The sequence below is a fragment of the Ictidomys tridecemlineatus genome, chromosome 14, assembly GCF_052094955.1.
Source record: "Ictidomys tridecemlineatus isolate mIctTri1 chromosome 14, mIctTri1.hap1, whole genome shotgun sequence".
Classification (NCBI taxonomy): domain Eukaryota; kingdom Metazoa; phylum Chordata; class Mammalia; order Rodentia; family Sciuridae; genus Ictidomys; species Ictidomys tridecemlineatus.
In genome coordinates, this window is record NC_135490.1 from 17,225,775 (window position 1) to 17,246,919 (window position 21,145).

General features: G+C 34.7%; 1 protein-coding gene across 10 annotated transcripts in view; it reads right to left on the reverse strand.

Annotated features, from left to right (window-relative positions):
• Marchf1 (membrane associated ring-CH-type finger 1) overlaps positions 1 to 21,145 on the reverse strand; it is a 712,326-nt gene that overhangs the window by 264,997 nt on the left and 426,184 nt on the right. For 6 of the 10 annotated variants that reach the window (XM_078030948.1, XM_078030950.1, XM_078030954.1 and 3 more), the window contains 2 exons: positions 20,737 to 20,819; positions 20,014 to 20,162 (listed from right to left, as the gene is read on the reverse strand). The exons of 2 other annotated variants lie outside the window; for them this stretch is intronic. In XM_078030948.1, coding sequence (XP_077887074.1) covers positions 20,014 to 20,162; positions 20,737 to 20,819 — 232 coding nt within the window. The remainder of the gene's footprint in view (positions 1 to 20,013; positions 20,163 to 20,736; positions 20,820 to 21,145) is intronic. 2 more of the 10 variants (XM_040293424.2, XM_078030953.1) reach the window with 1 other exon arrangement.

The following is a 21,145-nucleotide window of genomic DNA, read 5'->3' on the forward strand; positions in this document are numbered from 1 at the left end:
TTGCTCTTGGTTTAATTTTAATGTCCATTGTTTCTTTAATAATTGCTTTTAACTTTATAGAGGTATAACTTTATAGAGGTGTAACTTTATAGAGAGTGCTATTGGAAGAGTGAGTAAAGCATGAGAAATGACTTGATTTTCGTATCTATTTTTTACCTTTTACATTATTCCTCCTTTTTTTTTCATTTTTCAGTAAAACCTAATGTTTCCATCATCGAATATGGAAATTTTGTCCTGTGGATATCTTTTTTTATACACATGACTCATAAATATTTGGAAGCACATTTCAAGGGATTAAAAAGGATATTTTTAATAAACCAAAAGTAAAAACACATTCATTGATGTACTTGAGTTCTTTATGTAAGGCAAGCAACACTGATGCCTTTCCATCTCTCCCTAAGTCTTTAGCCGAAGATAAGTCCCACACAGATGATAGATGTTAAACCTTTCCTTAGGTACACAGGACTCAGAGGGGGCTTTGTAACATCCTTCCTTAATGGCAGGTGGTCAAATTCCATGAGATGTTTTCAAGAAGACACAGGAGGTATTGCAGGTGAAGACCTGCCTGGCTGGTAGCCTCATTGCCTCCTCCTCTCTCCATAAAAACCCTTTGAACCTGGAAAGATAGATCTTTGAGAAGCCATCTCCTCTGTCTTCCTCAAGACCAGACTTGCATATACCTGAATCCTTCATCCCATCACTTGTCTTCTGAATATTGGTACTCGAGCAGTGGGTAGCCCAGACATTTAATTCTGTTAACAACTGGAATGGCTCACTCAACCTCCATCCCTCCCTCATTCAGGATTTAGAGAGGTAAATCTACTTTTCTCACATTGCCTTGTAACTAGGGTTTCACCTGCACATTTAGTCCTATCAATCACATGCTCACCTGAGGTTAGGAAAGTTGAGATGAAGGCTTCTTTCCATTGTCCCTGGGACAGTTGCTGCTGGTGACCAAGGTTGTGAAAATTGTAGGGTCCCCAGCAGCAATGCTGAAGCATCTGGTATCTAGTCTTGTAGATGCTGAGAGGCAATTTTGTTATGAGAGGTGGAGATTCTTGTTCATGCTACATGCAAAGGCCTAGTAATGATCAGGGCTAGTACTTAACTTTGGGGGGTCAGTGGGTATATTCCAAGAAGCTCAGCAGAAAACTTCATCTGACCTTCCAATGACTAAGTTTCCTTTTTAGCTGAATTTAGAGTCATTTGCTTCCTGCATTGAGCCCTGCTTGATAATGAAAGTGAGATGTTCTCAATTGAATTTTGTCTTCTTAGAACCAAGAGAATTTTCCAGACAAAACACTCAAAGGAATAGCATGTCAGGCTAGAACCAAATCCAAAGTCCAAGATTTGTCCATTAAACAAATCCAAGTTCAAATAGCAGTAAATGAAGATAAAAAGCCAAATTGCCAAATCAAAGTTTTAAGGGAAAAGGAAAGGTAATTCATGCCAACATCAGAAGGGAACAGAAAAAAGATCTAGAGGAATTTGTCAGCTACTATTCAGTATTTCTAAGATCTTTTTTTTTTTTTTTTTTGCAACCTATATGACAATTTTTTGGTATGGCAGAGCTTCAATCACTGAAGGGATTCATGACTAATGAAGGGGCACTTGACTGTGAAGGCCCTTGTTCATACACCACTCTAAGTTTAGAGTTGCTATTACAGACATTAACTATTGTCTCAAACCATCTGGGCCACTGATGGTTTGAGAGCGAGCATTGGACTCCATTGATGTTTTAGAAGAAAAAAATTTCAAGCAAAGTTTAAAACAGATTAGAAACAATAAACTTGGAAGCAGAAAGACAAATTAGAAGGTTATTGTGAAGGAGGAATGAACTTTAGTAAGGACAAATTGAAGAAATGTCTGAGGCATATTTGATAAGCGAATGACTAAGGGATACAACTTATCATTTGGGAAAAAGGATAAATTGTGATGCCTTGCATAAAGATATAGAACATGTACAGATTCAGAGAATTATTAACAAATGAGAACTCAACAGGTAAAAAGTCAAGATTATATGGTTCAATGGTGGTCTTTCCCTATGAGTTGTGTAACCCTGCATAGAGTCCCTTAATCTTCAAGCTTCTCATGTTGGTAAAATGGAGGTAATTACATCTGCCCTCCATATGCATGCAACTGAACTAGCTTGACAGAGACAAGAAAGATTAGGGCATTTTTGATTATTAATATAACTCATTTGGCAAAACTAGAAAGGTCTAGCAAAAATTCCCCAATTCCCCAAACTTAACATTCAAACTCTGAAAACTTAAAAAATTGGATTCAGTTTTCTTCATCTAGCTCAGTTTAAAGTTGGGTCCAAAATATTACTTGTTTTTGCCTCAGACTAGGTGCTCTGGGCTACTTTTGTATGAAACAAGGAATAACGACGTGGCATGAAGCACGTTGTTTTATTGAGAAAGACAACTGAATAAAGCAAAAGCAATTCAGAGAGTGCAATGGAAATGAGGACAATTACACAGGAATAATGTGTTTCTGCTTATTGTGCACACCCCTGTGTAACATCAATCAAAGCTTTCCTGAAGCAATTAGAAGGAAGGAGAACACAGCCAACTACAATTTCATCTTCAAGCCCATGTCCACAAATGAGCAGGTGGGACAATTGAGAACCCTGTCTTCATTTTTCATTCATTCTGACAGGCAAAAAAGCAATGAATGTAAGCCATTTTATGTGTTGTCTTGTTACATTAAAAAAATAGAGTTGCAACATTTTTTTTTTGCACTTGATTCTTTTGTTGCCAAGGAGAAAGAGACAATATATTTTTTTACCAAGAATAAAACAAAACAAAACAAAATTGTACTTGCAAATCAACATCTGAGTTAATTTTATGTTTGACACAGAAGTAAAAGCACGTGAAAAACAACCTTGTTTTGGGTGCATTGAAGTTATAAGTTTAGGAGCGCATTAAATGGAATTGTGTACCTGGTGAAAACCTGCCAAATACCCTTAATAATTATTGAGAATTGTACAGACAGCTCTCTGTCCTTCCAAATAATTTTGGTAATAAGTATAACTGAAATAGTTATAAATAATAAATACACAATTTATGATGCTTGCTCAATTTCTAAGTGTTATGAGAGAATATTGGATCTTACCTCAATCTCTCTAGAGTTACACTTTGTCTTCAGAGGCACAAACTCAAACCAGCGCAGCTTTCTGGATAGGCTGACCTATGTTACTATTGTAGATGCGCATAAATATTTATATTAGTTATATTTCTAGGAAATAAATCTCACTGAACTAGACAGAAAAATAGTTTAGAATAAATATATAGGAACAAATAAGACCACTTCCATGGTTTTTAAAGTCTCAATGTCAGAAATCTTTCAAGACAGGCAGAAAGATGAGCAAGGCAGCTAAAATACAATGTTTGGTTATAGATATGAAGCATGGGGATTGCACATACATTTCACATAAGTATATAGTTTATTAAAAAAGTTAATTATTATGATCATAGTTCTTTTTATTTCTTTACTATCACCTGGCTTAGTGACAGGGAAAATTTGTTGGAAATGTTTTCATCTTAACTTCTCCATCTCCATGGAGGAAATAATCCATCGGATAGGAAAAATAATATAACAATTGTCTCTCAGAAGAAAAAGTAAAAATGAGCTGAACTTAGCTTGGCCCATTCCTCCAGGAATGGACAAACACATGGAAAAAGAAGCATCTCATGCCGGAAGCTAACAAAAGTGGTAGAAGCAGTAGTCATCAGCAGAGGAAAGTGTATCCTCCCCTGTAAAAAATAATAGCATTCCCGGGTGGGCCACTGGCAGCAAAAGGCATTTAGGCTGCTTGCTGACAGGATCCCAATGGAGAAAACCTGGAGAATTATATCTGAGACCATATGAACTGGGTGCCTCACAGAGGAAACCTCACAGAGTAGGTGGAACACACTTTGAGGAACTATTCTTAGTTGAGCAAGTTGAAGTAAAGCCACTCAAATGTGGATTTTAATAATTGCCCTGTATTTACCATAGAAATGTCTGAGAGAGAAGAGAATGCTTTGGGGGGAATTTAAAACTCCATAAATATAAACATAAGACAATTATAGTGCGCTTATGATCACAGAGAAGCAAAGTGCCAAAAGAAAGATATCACTATTTTGTAATAGATTCAAAATTGAAAATATCATTTTTGCGCATCAAAAATAAGGGAAGCATTAGGTCACAGAAGGACTGAATCCTAGATCTAGTGCTATTAGACTTGGTGAAGTCATTTAAATGTTCTGAGCCTAACCTGCCCAAGGTCACAGAAGTACAAAGTGGCAGGTCTACGTTTCTTTGTTTGTGGTGTGGGGTTTGAACCTAGGGCCCCTTACCCATTCTAGGCCAAGAGCTATGTTTAAATTAAATGATTACTATACTAAAATGATAGTAAAATGGTATACTTAAACACCAATATTAAAATTCACCAGGTTCAACTCAAATTAAAGTCAATTGAAAGTGAAATACTTTCAGTGTGAACTTAAAGATACAACTATTTACAAAATACTTATAAGAGATATAACTTAAATATATGAAAGAGAAAAATGAAAGCATTCACAAGGGGAAAAGTATACTTCATACAAAAATTAATAAAAAGTTGGTGTATCAATTATTTTAAGAAACATTGCTATTAGTAAAGAAGAAATTTTATAGCGATTAATCAGCTAACATATAAGAAAGATATAAACAAAATTTTGTGCAATTAATAACATAGGTTCAAATTATAAATATCAAATATAAAAATTAAAGATAAACCTATGATCATAGAAGGAGATACTCTTAACTTCTAAAGCAAGTAAATGAAAAATCAGTGGAGATACAGATGATTTGAAAAACATGATTAACAAACTTGGGCTAACTGCTTTACATTAAACTCTGTTTCTAATAAATTTGAAATGCACATTCTTCTAAAATATATAAAGAGAAAATTACTAAAATTATTACTTGGAGGGACATAAAGTAATCTTTGCAAATTTCAGAGGATAGAAATCAATAATAAAATAATGACTAGAAAAAAATCTCCAAAAGTTTAAAAGCTAAAAAATAGACTTCTGATATGTTTTTAAAAATCTCAATGAAAGTACAAAACTATTTTGAATTGAATGATAATTATAAAAAGATAAAAGTTTCTAGCTCTAAATTGATATAATGAAGTTCATTTCATTAATTGAGGCATCTTCCTCAAGAAATTAAAAAATAAACAATATACTTAACTCATAGTAAATCTCTATTAAAAAAAAGAAAATGGCAACTAAACTTAATAATGCTACAAGGTATTTGCAAACTTAAAATTTGCTGAGAGTTGATGTAAGTGTTCCTATCTCACATACATGCACACACAATTATAGCTGTATGAGATGATGGATATATTAATTAGATTGAGAATGACAATAATTTATAATGTATGTGTTTAAAAATTATTATATTTTACACCTTAAACATGTATAATTTTTGGTCAAATATACCTAAATATATCTGAGAACAAGCAGATGTTTTAAAATCTCTGCTCTGCATTTACTTTTGTAAAGCAAAATAAATATATTACAGCAACCCAAGATTAGCAAACATGGAATTAAAGACTAGGTAAAAGAATGAGCTTTCTTAAATGCCTTTCACTAAATTTAAATGCATCTCTGTAGAAGAATTGACACATAAGTGCTAGAAGTAGAGTGGGAATGAATCTCAAGAGACAGAGGATTTTTAGGGCAGAGAAACACTCTGTGTGATAGTATCATGGTGGGAGCAAGTATGTGTTTGTCCAGATCCATAGAATGCATAATATTAAGAGTGAAGCCTAAGGTAAACTCCAGACACTAGGTGATTACAATGTATCAATGTAGATTTATCAATTATCAGACCCATGCTTCTCTGGTAGGGGATGTTGATAGTTGGGAGTTTATATGTAAATGGGGCCAGTGGTATGTGGAAGATCTTTGTACCTTCTTCTCAATATTGCTATGAAACTAAAACTGTCCTAAAAACTGAAGTCTCTTTTTAAAAGGAATTAATTTAAACCAGTAGTAGCGGAGCCTACTCATAAGATATGACAAGCATACCTTGGAGATGTTACAGGTTTGGTTCCAGACACTGCAGTAAAACAAATATCGCAATACAATGAGTCATAGGAATGTTTGGGCTCCCCATTGTATATATAAGTTATGTTTCCAATATACTGTAGTCTGTTAAATATGCTGTAGTGTTATGACTTGAAAAACGATATGTATATACCTAAGGAAAAGAATATTATTTAAAATGCTAATGAGCATAGAAGCCTTCACTGAGTCATAATCTTTTTCTGGATGAAGGTTTTGCCTCAGTGTTGATGGCTGCTGACAGATTAGGATGGTGGTAGTTGAAAGTTGGGGCAACTAAGGTATTTTCTTAAAATAATACAACAGTGACATTTTCCATATTCCACTCACATGAAAGGTCTTCGTGTAGCATGCAGTGTATCTGATAGCATTTTACCCACAGCAGAACTCCTTTAACTATGCTCTCAAACCCCACCACTGCTTTATCAACTAAGTTTATATAATATTCTAAGTCATGTGTTGTCATTTCAGCAATACTCACATCTTCACCCAAAGTACGTTCTACCTCAAGAAACCACTTTCTTTGCTCATCCATAGTATTAAAATTTTATCACGAGGCCACAGCAATTCAGTCATACATTCAGACTCCACCTCTAATTCTAGTTCTTTTGGTATTGTCACCACATTTGAAGTTTGCTTCTTCTGCTGAGGTCTTGAATCCCTCAAAGTCCTCTGTGGGGTTGGAATCAACTTCTTCCAAACTCATCTTACAGGGGGGGGGGGAGCGGTGGAGATTTTGACTTCCTCTCATGAATCACAAGTTTTCTTAATGAAATCTGGAATGGTGAATCCTTTCCAGAAGTTTTCAATTTGCTTTTCCAAGATCCATAAGAGGAATAACTCCCTATGACAGGAAACAGCCTTAAGAAATATTCCTCAAATAAGATTTGAAAATTGTGATCACTTCTTGATGTACAATAGATAGTGCGTTACTAGGCATAAAAACAATATTAATGCCATGTATGTCCATCAGAGCTCTTAGATGATCAGTAGTATTTTGAAAGAAAAAAATATATATATATATTATTACAGTGGGCTTAAAATATTCAGTAAAACATGTTGTAAACAGATGTGCTGACATTCAGGCTTTGTTGATCCATTTGTATGGCACAAGCAGAGTGGGTTTAGCATACTTCTTAGGGGCTCTAGGATTTTTAAAATGGTAAATAAGCATTGGCCTCAACCTAAAGTCACCAGCCACCTTAGTTCCTAAAGAGACCCAACCTGTCCTCTGAAGCTTTGAAGCCAGGCATTGTCTTTCCCTCTCTAGCTATAAAAGTTCTAGATGACATCTTCCTCCAAGAGCAGGATGTGTCATTTACCTTTAAAATCTGTGTCTTAGCACATCTGCCTCGTTGGTGATCCTAGCTGGACCTTCAGGGCCACTCTCTGCAGCTTTCACGACAGCACTTGCTGGTTCACCTTGCACTGTGTGGTGGTGGAGATGATTTCTTTCCTCAGACCTGACAAGCCACAGTCTGCTAGCTTCAAGAATTTCTTCTGTAGTTTCCTGACCTCTCTCAGCCCTCATATACTTCTAGAGAATTGGAATCTTTTGATAGATTAGGTTTTGACTTAAGGGAAGGTTGTGGCTGGTTTGCTCTTCTATGCACACCGCTAAAACTTTCTCCATATCAGCAGCAAGGCTGTTCCACTTTATCGTTTGTGCGTGCACTGGACTAGTATTTCTAATTTCCTCCAAGAACTTTTCATTTGCATTCACAACTTGGCTAACTGATGGAAGGCCCAGCTTTGGGCCTGTCTCAGCTTTTGACATGCCTTCCTCACTAAGCTTAATCATTTTAAAATTTAGATTTAAAACAAGAGACATGCAACTCTTCACATGGACATGTAGAGGTAACTGTGGGGTTATTAGCTGACCTAATTTCAATATTTTTGTGTCTCATGAAGGGGAAGGGCCTTAGGAGAAGGGGAGAGGTGAGTGAGTGGTCAGTTGGACAGTGAGAACACACCACTCATTTATCAGTTAAGTTCACTGTTTTTAGATGGGCAGTGGTCTGTGGTATCCCAAAACACATAGAAGAGTAACACCAAAGATCACTCCTCACAGACCTCTGTACCAGCTACAATAATAATGAAAAAGTTTGAAATATCCCAAGTCACCAAAATGTGACACAGAGACACCAAGTGAGCACGTGCTATTGGCAAAGTGGGACCAACAGCCCTCCTCCACACAGATTTGCCATTCCCCTTCAAAATATAGAAAACGCAGGAACTAGGAAGCCCACTAAAGCAAAGCCTGGCAACAAGTAAGCTTGTGCAGAAAATAGAGTCATTGACATGGTTTCCAGGTTTTGATAATAGTTATGCATATGGCTACACTAATCGTTAAATTTATTCTCACATACTGAGAGGCAATAACAGCATCAGTGATATTATGATATTATGCCCATTGAATGCTTCTAGCTTGTCTAATTTCCATAGGTGAAATTACTCAACCCATGAAAACAAGACAACCAATTTCTGTTTGCAGCTTCATTGCAATATGTGTAATAAAAGTTGGTTGGCATGACGATGTGCCTGTGGAAGTTGACAAGTTGGTAACTGCTGGGTGAAAGCTCTTTCATTTTTATCTTTAAAGAATTACTGGATTGTTAAATTAAATTTTATTCCTGTAGGCTGCATCAGACACATAGAAACCAGGTTTCTAAGTTCTCATATCTGTGTTTGAGTTGCTGGCTTCTTAATGTGGAATCATAAAGCTGTACTCATGGATTGTTTCACCTAATAATTACAGTTGACAATTACTATGGTGATATAAAAAAATAATTTAATGGACCATAAATTAAGAGGTGGCTTTTGGCTTTTAACCTAAAAAAAATTTACTTCATATGTTGTGCAGATATTTTGCCAGAAGGTATTCTGCTAATAATGAAAACAAATTAAAAGTAAAAACGAATCTATTAAACAACTCTTCCCCTTTCTCAAGAAATGTAGTGAATAATAAGTATTCATAAGCATAATCAACTTGGTATATCAGCTATGTATTTTATATATCCCTCTATCTGCTATCAATTTTTTTATATTTGTCATATCCTGTATGCATCCAATAATCTGCAAATCTAAGTTTCTTATCTGTGAAATGGGGAGTATAGTGTATCTATCAGAGATCTGTTTGAGAATTATATACATATATATATAATAGATATATCTTACAGAACATTATGCTTGTGTGTGTGTGTGTGTGTGTGTGTGTAAGTGTTTAACAAGGATTAGTTAACAAAGACTCCAAGTTAAACTTATTTTTAATAAAGTCAATACTTTTATTTTTTATGATAATGTTACTTTTCACATAGAAGTGTGTCTTAAGAATGTGGACTCCTGAGTCAGATTTACTAGTAGGATAAACTTCAACAAATTGCTTACCTCTTTTATCTACACAAAAGAGATTTGTTCACTTCTCATAGTGCTGTAGAGAAGACTAACTGAGTGAGCAAGTTGTCAGGTGCCCATGGTATACAGTACATATCCAACAAATGTCAGCAACATTGGCTTTCATTGTATTATTTTCCCATTGTTTTGTCAAATGAGCTTGAATACTCTTATATGTCCTTCTTTCCTTCCCAGTGTGCTTGACACACAGCTCCTCTTCACCATTCAACTGGGAAGACCCTTGTTCTCTCAATGGAATCAGTAAGTTATTAGAAGTGTTACTATAGACTGCATATATAAGATCACCTCTTAGCTACCAAAGACAATAAATTCTATGAAATACGACTTGTTGAAAGTAAAAAATTGTATTAGTTTAAATTTATTTCTCTATCATAATTCTTGAAGATTGTTCCTTTTACTTAATGACACCAAATGGGTAAAACATGTCTTTCAAATTAAATAGCACAGAAGTTAATTTGTACATGATAGAGGTAAATAGTTTGTATAAAGTCACAGAATGTCCCTTCCTTCTCCACCCTCTATGTCACCAAATTTGCTGGTCTTTGGGTAAGTACCCATCCTAATACCCATATCTAATACTGTTTATTTACTCTTCATCTTATTCTTGATCTATTTATTTGTTTTCTTCATTAGGTCCTTGAGGATAAGAACTTTTTTTTAATTTTTCTGTAATCATGTATATTTGTCCTATAGAATAGTGTTTGACATGTAGCTGGCTCTCAATAAAGGATAGAAAAAAATATGAAGATATTTCCTAAACTGAATGAGGATTGTGATTCAAATGTTTTCAGGTGAGACTAGTTTCAATCATTCAGTTCACTGGTTATTCATTTATCCCTGTTTTCTTTCATGATAACAAGCAGCTCTGGAGCTCCACGTTGCAACTTAAGAGTGCACAACATTGGATACTAAGCTACTTCTTCCTTAGGCAGTGCCATCTGGAAAGGTGGTTGATAATGAACTTAATAAGACTGTGCACTTCAGGTAGGTACATTGTGTTACATCATGTAACTATGTGAACTATTCAAATGAACAAAAGTATTCTCTAAGAAGCAGCATAGAGGACTGGGAAGATGTAGAACTCTGGACTCCTGTTCTACCACTTTTCTAATCTTCCTAAAACCTTACTTTCCCTGTCCATATAATGAGACAGAAATACATACTTTCAAAGTTACTATGAACTTTTGAGATATAGGTCTAAACCCTTGCATAACATAGGCATTAAAATGCTATTATATTTTTTGACATTGGGCTTAGAGAGATAATTTTATATGAGAACTCTAATGAATTCATCCCACTTATCTTTTGAATTAGACGATTGTTTCACAGACTCTGGATTCAGCAGACTTTTGTTGGCCATTTCCACTAATTTCCAGCTGCAATTTTTATTCTGAAGCAAAATCAATTGATATTTTGCTTGATATTTTTCAATTAACTTGATATTTTTTAAACCAACATTCCTCAATTCCACATACGCCCAGGGGCCTCTCCTTTTGGGGTTTAGATTCTTCCCATTAGACCTCAGATAATGAAATATTTAAAAACCATTGTGTTCTAAATAGTATGCAGATTGTAGGGTTAACTGAGAACTAGGTATTTTTCTGAGATGCTCACAATTTAATTTATATCTGAATTAAGCAGACAGATACGACACACTTTGCTAAAGAGCAGCTATGAATGTAATCTCCTGACTTGACTTCTTAGAGGAAAAGATTTCTTCGCGTAAGAAACATTTTAGATCAATTATTGCTATTGTGAATAATCATGTTTTGACATTGTTCAGTAACTATATGATTAAAGTTAATACATTACTTTAAGCTGCTCAGCAAATGTAATTTTTCCTCATGATGTGATATTTGAAGTATCAATCTCCCCTTTGCATTCTCCAGTTCAATCCGTTTCCATAACAACCACTGGGACATGTTTTTAATGACTTCGCTTTCTTAACAAAAAAATCAAAGCTCTTGAAAGCATCATGTCCTTTTATTAATTTCCCTCATTTGTTTTGGGTATTTATTCTAATAAAAACTTAGATCTTATTCACCGTTGCCTTAGGCAGTACTCAATAAAGGCTTTGTAATAGCAATGGAAAACAATAGCTAGTGCATGATTAAATAAGAATTAAAAGGAGAAAGAAGCATGAGGTGCAAAATAAAAACAGCTGAAAACTCCAGGAGCCCTGACCCTCATTTATTTTCTGAATGTAAAAAGGCCACAGTGCAAAGATCAACTAGTGCACTCATGAGGAGACTGAATGTGTAGAAATAAGTAAATTATTCTAATTAGAAATTTAACATATACAACCTCTTCTTTCTATTTCCCTCTTGTTTGGTTTCCACAAGAGGCTATGTTTGTAAGCAGCACTGTCTATTTGCTATAGGCAGATGTATATTTTCTTTTTAGTCTTCAATTAGAATAAAAGTAGAAGGTGGGAATAATTAGGAAGACAGCGAGGAAGATGTGTTTGGTAAATTTTAACTGCTAAAGGTGATTTTCTTTGTAAGGACAAGATTGTTGCATCATTTTATGCATTTGGAAAACTACAATATTTTTAATTTTTTACTAAAGGCAGAATTGTATTTTAACTGAATTGCAAATTTGTAATCATGATTTTAGTTTCTGAATCTTTAAAGATGTATTTTGATCATAGCAGCTATCTGAGAACTGTTTGATCTACAGGATTAGTTCTTCCACAGTTTAAGGCAGATGACATTTCTAATAAGCACAAGGGATTTAATATATGAGATATTGCACTTAATAGAGCCTTTTAAGATGGGAAATGAATCTTAGTTTTGCTCAGTTTATGCTCTCTGTTCAAGCTGTTTATATATTCTATGAATTTTTATTAAATTTCTGTTATATTCTAAACACTGTGGTTACCAAGGTAATAGTTCTTCATTTTCTCATTTTATATTCTCATGTGAAAAGGAAAAATAAATCACGTGCAATTATAATTATATAATTATTTTCAGGTAAGATAAGTCCATGATAAGAGAAAGAAAATCAGAATTGGCATAGAGAGTACATGATCAAAGCATATTTGGGACACAATATTAGGTGTATCTCTGGTCCAAGTCCTCATTGTTGATGTTCTAAGTCCTGAATTATGGTTTAGATATGAATTGTTCCCCAAAGGCTCATGTGTGAGCAATAAAGTTTAGAGGTGGAGTGCTTGGGTTGAAAGCCTTCACCTAATCAGTGCATTATCCCCTAACAGGGATTAACTGGCCAGTTAACTGGGCAGGTAGGGTGTGGCTGGAGAAGGTGGGTCATTATGCATTTGTCTTTGGGGTAAATATTTTGTTCTTTTTTAAAATTTTTTATTATTGGTTGTTCAAAACATTACAAAGCTCTTGACATATCATATTTCATACATTTGATTCAAGTTAGTTATGAACTCCCATTTTTACCCCGTATACAGATTGTACTGTGTTCTTGATGAGGAGAGTCTCTCTGCTTCCTGGTGCCATGTCCTGAGCTGCTTTCCTCTTCCTTGCCCTTCAGCCATGATCTCCTGCTTTACCTTGGATCCACAGCAATGAACCTGGTCATCCATAGACTAAGACCTCTTAAACCCATAGGTCCCAAAATAAACTTTTCCTCTTTAAAACTATTCTTGGTCAGGTATTTTGGTGATGACAGCAAAAAAGCTTACTAAAACACTAGCCATGAAAAGATCTGGGGAAAGAAAGTATTTGGCATCTGATCTAAATTCATTAATACATAATGGCCTTTATCCTCATCTCCTCAATTCATACAATAAAGATCATCTCCATATTACCAATTTATCAAGATGATCACTCTCTTGCTATTATTATTTTTAACTTCTATGCATAAAGATGAATCACATTTTATGACTATTGATGATAAGAATATAACTGGGAAAAATATTAAAATTCAGTAGACTATATTCAATTCAATCAGTTTCCAATGCTGAAAGTTATGAATGGAAGGCAGATAATTTGGAAAATTTTATTAATATTTAATACCAATTACTTTAACCTTCTAGTCTAAGAGATTAATTTTTCTAATAGTAAATGATACCACTCCACCTTGTTTTTAAGAAAAACAAACAAACAACCTCTATTCATCTGTTTATAGCAAAGGTTCTGCCAGATTTATTTTCTATTACATTTTCACTGCATGAAGTTATTTTGTGATATTATTTTCTCAAATGGTGGATTTTACACAGCTAAGTAAAGTCATACAAAGCCTATCATTTATTTATTTTCTGTATGATATCCAGGAAATAGTAGAGTTGATTAAGTCATAAAGAGTGAGATTCTAGGGCTGGGGATGTGGCTCAAGTGGTAGCGTGCTTGCCTGGCATGTGCGGCACTGGGTTGGAACCTCAGCACCACAAACAAATAAAGATGTTGTGTTTGCTGAAAACTAAAAAAATAAATATTAAAAAATTCTCTCTCTCTCTCTCTCTCTCTCTCTCTCTCTCTCTCTCTCTCTCTCTCTTTAAAAAAAAGAGTGAGATTCTAGAAAAAAAAGTCTCAAGTTCAGGTGTTTTTCTATATTGCACAAATACAAAAGTGGGCTGGTTAAGCACAAAACAAAGCAAATGTTAGAATAGCTGTTACTAATAAGGACAACACTTATAAGCTGATAATGGTAGGATTCCTCAAGTAGAACACAAAAATTCACTTAAAAACTTCTAAAAGAAGACAAGAGCACTTAATTTTCATTCATAATTTTTCATCAGTTTTATAAACTTTGGCTTTTAACACAACTGTCGTATTTTGAAAATAAAAGATTGTTTATGAAATAATTAAACAAATCTTTTTTTGCTGCTTATTTTATTAATAAATGCTTATCAGACTGTATGAGAACATATTTGTTCCAGTAGCTGAAAATTTGATTTGTAAATTATATATTATCAGTAAATGATGCCTCACTTCAAGACATGTATCTTGGGATTTAAAAATCAGACAGCATCTAAGTTCTCCAATGGTTCTTTCTTGCTTGCTACTGGTATTGGTTATCTGATCCCTTAGAGGCATAGGATTTTCACTGGTATTTGTGCAAACATGAGTATCAACACCTCATAATGAGCCTGGTGTATAAAATAGCCCTAGAAATTAAGATACCTGGGCCCTAATCATTTAAAGTAAATCATATAAATTTTTAAATAGTATCTCTATTTCATTACCTATTTAGATAATTAAATCTGCTTTGAAAATTATATTTTTATAAGTATGTATCTCATTACAAATAACTTTTCACCTGACTTTTATATATATGTATTGCATGTTTCTCCTTGAGAACTTTCTCAGGTAGTTTCTCTTTAGTCTTTTCTAGATCAGCAAGCATCTCATCCTGGACTATGTACAGACAGACCCTGACTTATGATGATTCCACTTAAAAAATTTTCAACTTTACTATGATGTGAATGTAATAAGCATTAGTAGAACCCGTACTTACAGTTTTGAATTTTGATTTTTTTCCAGGTTATCATGTTTAGTACAATATTCAGTCTTGGTGCTGGGCAGTGTCCAGTATGCCATAGTTCCAAGCTAGCTGTGTGTGATCATCTGTGTATGATTTTGCTACACTCTGATCATGTTCACTAAGTGTATTAAACACATTTTTACTTAATATTTTCAATTTATGATGGGTTAAACATAACCCAGCATAAATCAAGGAGCACCTATCCATAGAAGTCTAGAGAAACATCGTCTGAGCTATTTGAAAGTGACAAGTCATTTCTATCAAACAAATGGAGTGACACTTTTTCTTCTCTACCCGATGACAGCCTATTAATAGCCTCAAAGAATTATCATTGATTGTAGATGGGTAATTTTCTCTGGAGTCATTGCTGACCATCTAAAAATGACATTTTCTAATCTTCCTATGTTGACTTCCATAGATTTTTCAACTCTAATCCTCATAGAATCATTCACCTTCTTAATTCTTGATTATTTTGATCTCCTTTGCTCTCACTTTAAATTTAATATTGGAGCTCTGATTTGATTCAATAAATTGCTTAAGGGTAGAGTTGGCATAAAGTGTTTTTGTTTTTAACAAGTATAATCGTGTTCCAATAAATTTAAAGAGAGATTTCTTCCCTGCCTGTCATTTAAGATGAGATGCCTTTTCCCATTTAGGTTACAGTGGTGAGGATCTCTGCTTCATAAGCATAATCCTTCAAGTCCCTCAAAGTTCTTATTTATTTTCAAAGATTTTAAGCTCAATAAATATTTTCTGAGTTTATCAAGCAGGTAGCGTGAATTGCCTTATAAATCAAAATAGAAAACCTAGATCTTTTCAATCAGATCAGTTACTGAGAATGAGACGGTGCAAATGCTGTGAAACTGTCCACATTTATATGTCGATCCATGTAGAGCACCGAATAGTCTAACAGGCACATAGAACAGTGTATTATAAAGGAAAGATTTTACTTGTGTTTATGCTGTAATGAATTATTTTGCAATCTTTGTTTTTAGTCAAATATATACAATTCAGATAATGATGGCAGTCTTTCCCCAACTCAGGAGGGACACTATTATAGAGTGGAGTTACCGGTTAAGACTGCTTGAATTGTTGAAAAACCGGCTTCATCGGTTATTACCAAAGTCAGTTTGGATAGGTTTTAAAGTTTCTCTATACCTAAGTTTCTTTATCCATATGATAGGAGCAATGATCATACCCACCTCATCAGATTTTTGTGAATCTTAAAAATGAATATATTTGTAATATGCTTAGAAAAGGTCCTGGAACATAACAGCCATCATCGTGATCATGATCCTGATCATCTTCATCTTTAGAAGGCATATAATTTATACTTGATAGCCTAAAATGCTCTGGTTGACAGCAGGGGAATAATAATAAATGTATGCTTATACAAAGTGGAAATGCAAATCAAAAGATTACCTCACAAGGAAGGAATGCATTTGCGATAGAGACTGACTAAATACCTTACATTTCCTATTTGTGTCATGGAGGAAGACTATTTTTCCCAGCATTCTTACATATGTATTTGCATATGTCCATGATTTCCAGCCAATGGTATGAGGACAGAGTGAGAGGCCCATCACCTTTACACCTACCTATGTAGTTTCATGATTAACCACTCATTCTCTTTCCCTTCTCTAATAAGTTCAAAAGCCATGTTTTTAACAATAGCAGCATGAGATGTGAGGAAACGAATCCCTGCATTCTTTGTTGATAAGTCAAGTTACTTATATTGGACTGAATTGTAAACAGAAGCAAATTTTTATCATGATAGCATTTGAAATTTCCCAGTGTATTGTTAATTTCCTAACTCAGCTTTCTACCCTGATAATCAAGCTATAACCTCCAAGTTGTAAACCCATTTCTCTGTATTATACATATTTTTCAAGACAAGATCAACTTGATAGAGACATGGGAGAAGAGTGAGGTAAAAGGCATGCCAAAAAAAAAAAAAATCCAGACACATGGATTGTCAGAAGCAACACTATCAGAACCCTAATAAGATTTCAAGGAATTGGAAAATTACAATGCCAAGATTCTGGAAATAGGAGACTCAAGGTATTTAAAACTGAAAACAACTCCTGGTTTCATAATCTCCATTACATGGGGAAAAGCATTATTCTCTTGTACATTGATTATAGGCAGATAATTTGATCATGGTCACCACTGTCACCTTTATTTGATGAGGACAATGTGAACTTTGAGTTCTGAGACAAGAAGAATTTTGTGTTGTCAGTCTAGAGAATAATGCTCCCTTTTATGAAAGAAAGAAACATGCATTGAATATTTCCTGAAATACTCATCTTTTCGTGAGAAGTGGGCTGTGGCAGAGATGAGATGGTGGTTTACTAATTCCATCTCACTTCCCTTGCTGCATAGGAATACAACCTTCACCACCTTCTCCTACACTTTAATTGGGCCAAGGGGTTAGGTTTTGACCAATTGGATGAGGCCCAGGCTTTCAAGGCTGCTCCGTGCATTAAAGGCCCAATCTCCTTATTTTCCTTAGTGACCCAAGAGGTCACATGTTTAAGAGGGCAGCATCAGAAGATGGAAGGAATGTTATTGGTAGGCAGCAAACATCCAAGGACAGCTGCCCAACACACATCAGGCTCTGAGAAGAGAAAGAAATGTTTTATTTCTCTTTGTTAAGAAACAGGTTTGAGGTTTATGTGCTACAAGGGTTTGAGGTTATTCCCCTAATACAGTATCAAATAACTACTGCATTTAATTAAATCGATAACTTGGTATAGCTTTCTTTCTACTAAAATTATTTGAATGGGAAGAAAATGTCATCAAGGAAAGGAGATGGTGTGCTTAGTAGAAAAGCCTGGCCTTCAGAAGCCTGTTACCTGTCACCCTTTCATCTTTACCAGCTATCCGTAAGTCAATTAACTTCTCTGGGCCACAATGCACCTCTGTGAAATGAAGGTAATATTAGGTTACTGGTTATAGGCAGAAAGCTAGGCCAAGTGTTTGCTCAAGATTTTATGTGGTTTTTGATTGATGATTCCATAAAATAGGAGTTAAGCACTAAAAGCTCCTTTATTAGAACTACAGGAGAAAATATTTCTTTATTTAAATTTTTTTAGTTATTGACTGATACTTGAGAATGCATCTATTTTCTGGTATTGAGAATCTGACTCAGGGCCTGGCACATGCTAGGTAAGTGCTCTATCGCTGAGCTACATACAATTCTAGTCATCAGCTGTGTGTATAAATATCGTATAACACAGTTTTATTATATTGTATAACACAGGTTTATTGTATGACAAGCAGTTTTATTGTAAAAGATAACTTAGCAAAAGATTGTGTTAGAGTGAAATGACACAGCGCAGGTGATAATTTCAAAGAATCTATTCTTTAGAACTCTGAATATCCAATAGTATTGCACCCATCTCTCCATACCCTTAGCCCTCCCCCAGCAATCCAAAAGGAAGGGACTTAAGCAGGATTTTGATGCTACTTTTAAGTTTCCGTCAACCAGAATCCCGTTCCTTGCTTCTGTGACATTCATTCACTAATGTTTATTCGGGATCATTATCTCTACATTAACGATGTGATCTGAATGTTTATGTCCTCTTAGAACTTCATATGCTGAAATCCTCACCCTGAGGTGATGGTAATCAGAGGTGGGCCTTTGGGAAGGGATCAGGCCATGAGCGTGCAACCTCCATGAATGGGACCAGTGACCTTACAGATGAGGCCCAAGGGAGCTTGTCACTCCTCCCTCCCTCCAAGGACACCCTGACCGTGACTAGAAACCAATCTGAGGGAAGGCAGTGAATGCTGTACTCCTTTACAGCCAGGAAAAGGAGATGGCATTAGAGAGCACCCATATCATCTCTGCCACAATCTACCTTTATGGTCATTAAATATTCATATCATGTTCCATTTTCTCATGAAGAGGAAGCATTACTCACTATACTGACAACACAAAATTTTTATAGTCTCACAGTTCAGACAAAGTCCGTGATCCAAATCTGTTTGTCATAAGCCACCCCTTCATACAGTAGAACAAACAGACTAAGACAATGAAGTAATAAAAATTTTCAAATAAACCAAAAGTTAAAAAAGAACCCTAGATAACATTTTAGTGATTTTTTTTTAAAAAAGAGAGAGAGAGATTTTTTTAATATTTATTTGTTAGTTTTCGGTGGACACAACATCTTTATTTTATTTTTATGTGGTGCTGAGGATCAAACCCAGTACCCTGCGCATGTCAGGCGAGTGCACTACAACTTTAGCCACATCCCCAGTCCAAGTGATATTTAATTATATGTTTATCAACTAGTAAAATAGGCTAATGGAAACATGCACATTCTTATAAAATGATAACATGATAATACATATGTTTAAATGTTAATTTAAAACTTAGTGAATGGAATTTTCCATCTTTAAATTAAAAAAAATTATTTTATAGCCAAAATCTAAGCAAAGAATATTTAAAAGTCCTCTTGCCAATGAATCATCTACTCCTATTACTGGAAAATAGTGGCTAATTAAAGCTGAAAACAAAACATTGTAGAGTATATTATTGATTTGTTCTTCAAATTATTTTGCAGCCCTTTAATTCACAATTGGTGAAAATCACCAGGCTTTAATCCTTTTACTCAGATAGTTTTAGAAAAAGTATAAGAAAATACAGAAAGTATGATTCTAATTCTTTAATTGTATTCGGCTGACTCATTTGCTTTCCCCACAATGATTCCATTATACAGTTATAATGGAATTACAGATTCCAAGAACTTTTAGAATTTCTCTAAGTTGCTAACATAATTAAGAATAATTCCAAAGTAAAAGAAAGAAAAAGAAATAATTGTTTAATTTAAGTTAAATTATACTGTTACATGATATTTTTAGTTAATTGAGATATTTTATTGCCATCCATTAAACTGGATTTAAATGAATATTATACCAGAAAGGCAAACACAACTGTAAAGGAGATGAACACTTACTTAGCATGTCATCCTCTCCCCATTTCTTAGCATTCCATTTAAGTATAAGCCATTGTGAGGTAAAATAACTTTCCACTCACCAATGTGGAGGTTTGAGAGGTATCAGCCAAATCCCCTGAGATCTCGGGTGTTCGCGTGTTGTTTGGGATTCTGTGAGGGTTACGGGCTATCGCTTCACACCAGCCCAGCATTTTCTCCTTCCTCTTTTCCCTTTTCAATTTCTGAAATTCTGAAAATAATTTACATTCCCTGAAACAGGTCACTTATTTTAGTTATGTTTTGGAAAAATACACAAAAATTGAAGTTAAATCAACAATTTAAAGAAATACCATTGGGGGCATTTTATTTTAACAAGGAATCATGAATAGGAAAACAATAATATGCCAAATAATATTAATAATATCTGGGAGTCACAGGATAGTGAAAATAGTACACATCTCCTGAAAGAACCTAACACTTTCATGGCTTGTCTGTGATTCTCCTAGAAACATAAGTTTCTTGCACTGGGCTCTAAGTATTATTTCCAGGGATCTGTTTGTAGTGATAGGTTCTTACCCTGGGAGCCAAGAACAGACCCACCCCCTGATAATATCTACCAACACTCACAAGTAAGTTAACAGTTAATATATGTTCTGAGAAAGGAGTCTGGCAGTAGTTTTGGTGTTGTGAGAATATCAAGGAATGTACTTGCCTAGACCTGGATGGCCTAGTTCAATCACAGGATTTGGCCTATTAATGGAACCATAAAACATTATGAGATGTTGATACTCATGTTTGCACAAATACAAGTGAAAATCCTATACCTCCATAAAACAAGAGATGATTCTGCTGATTCTGGAAAAGCACAGAAAACATTTTCTTTTTCCAAAAAAGTAGTGGGAGTTCACTGTAAAATAATAATGCAAAGTACAGTATAGTAAGTGCATAATCCAGAAACACAGTTGTTTATTATCAGGCATAACATACTGCACATAATTGTATGTGCTATATTTTTATATGACTAGCAGCACAGTAGATCTGTCTATAGCAGCATCATTGAAAACACAGGGATGATGCTTTGCACCATGATGTCTAAGGTGTCTGTGACATCACTAGGCATCGGGGATTTTTAAGCTCCATTATAATCTCACTTTGTATGTACCGTCCATTATTCACCAAAGTGTCATCATGCAGTACATGACTGTATCAATGACAAATAAAATGTGTTACTGC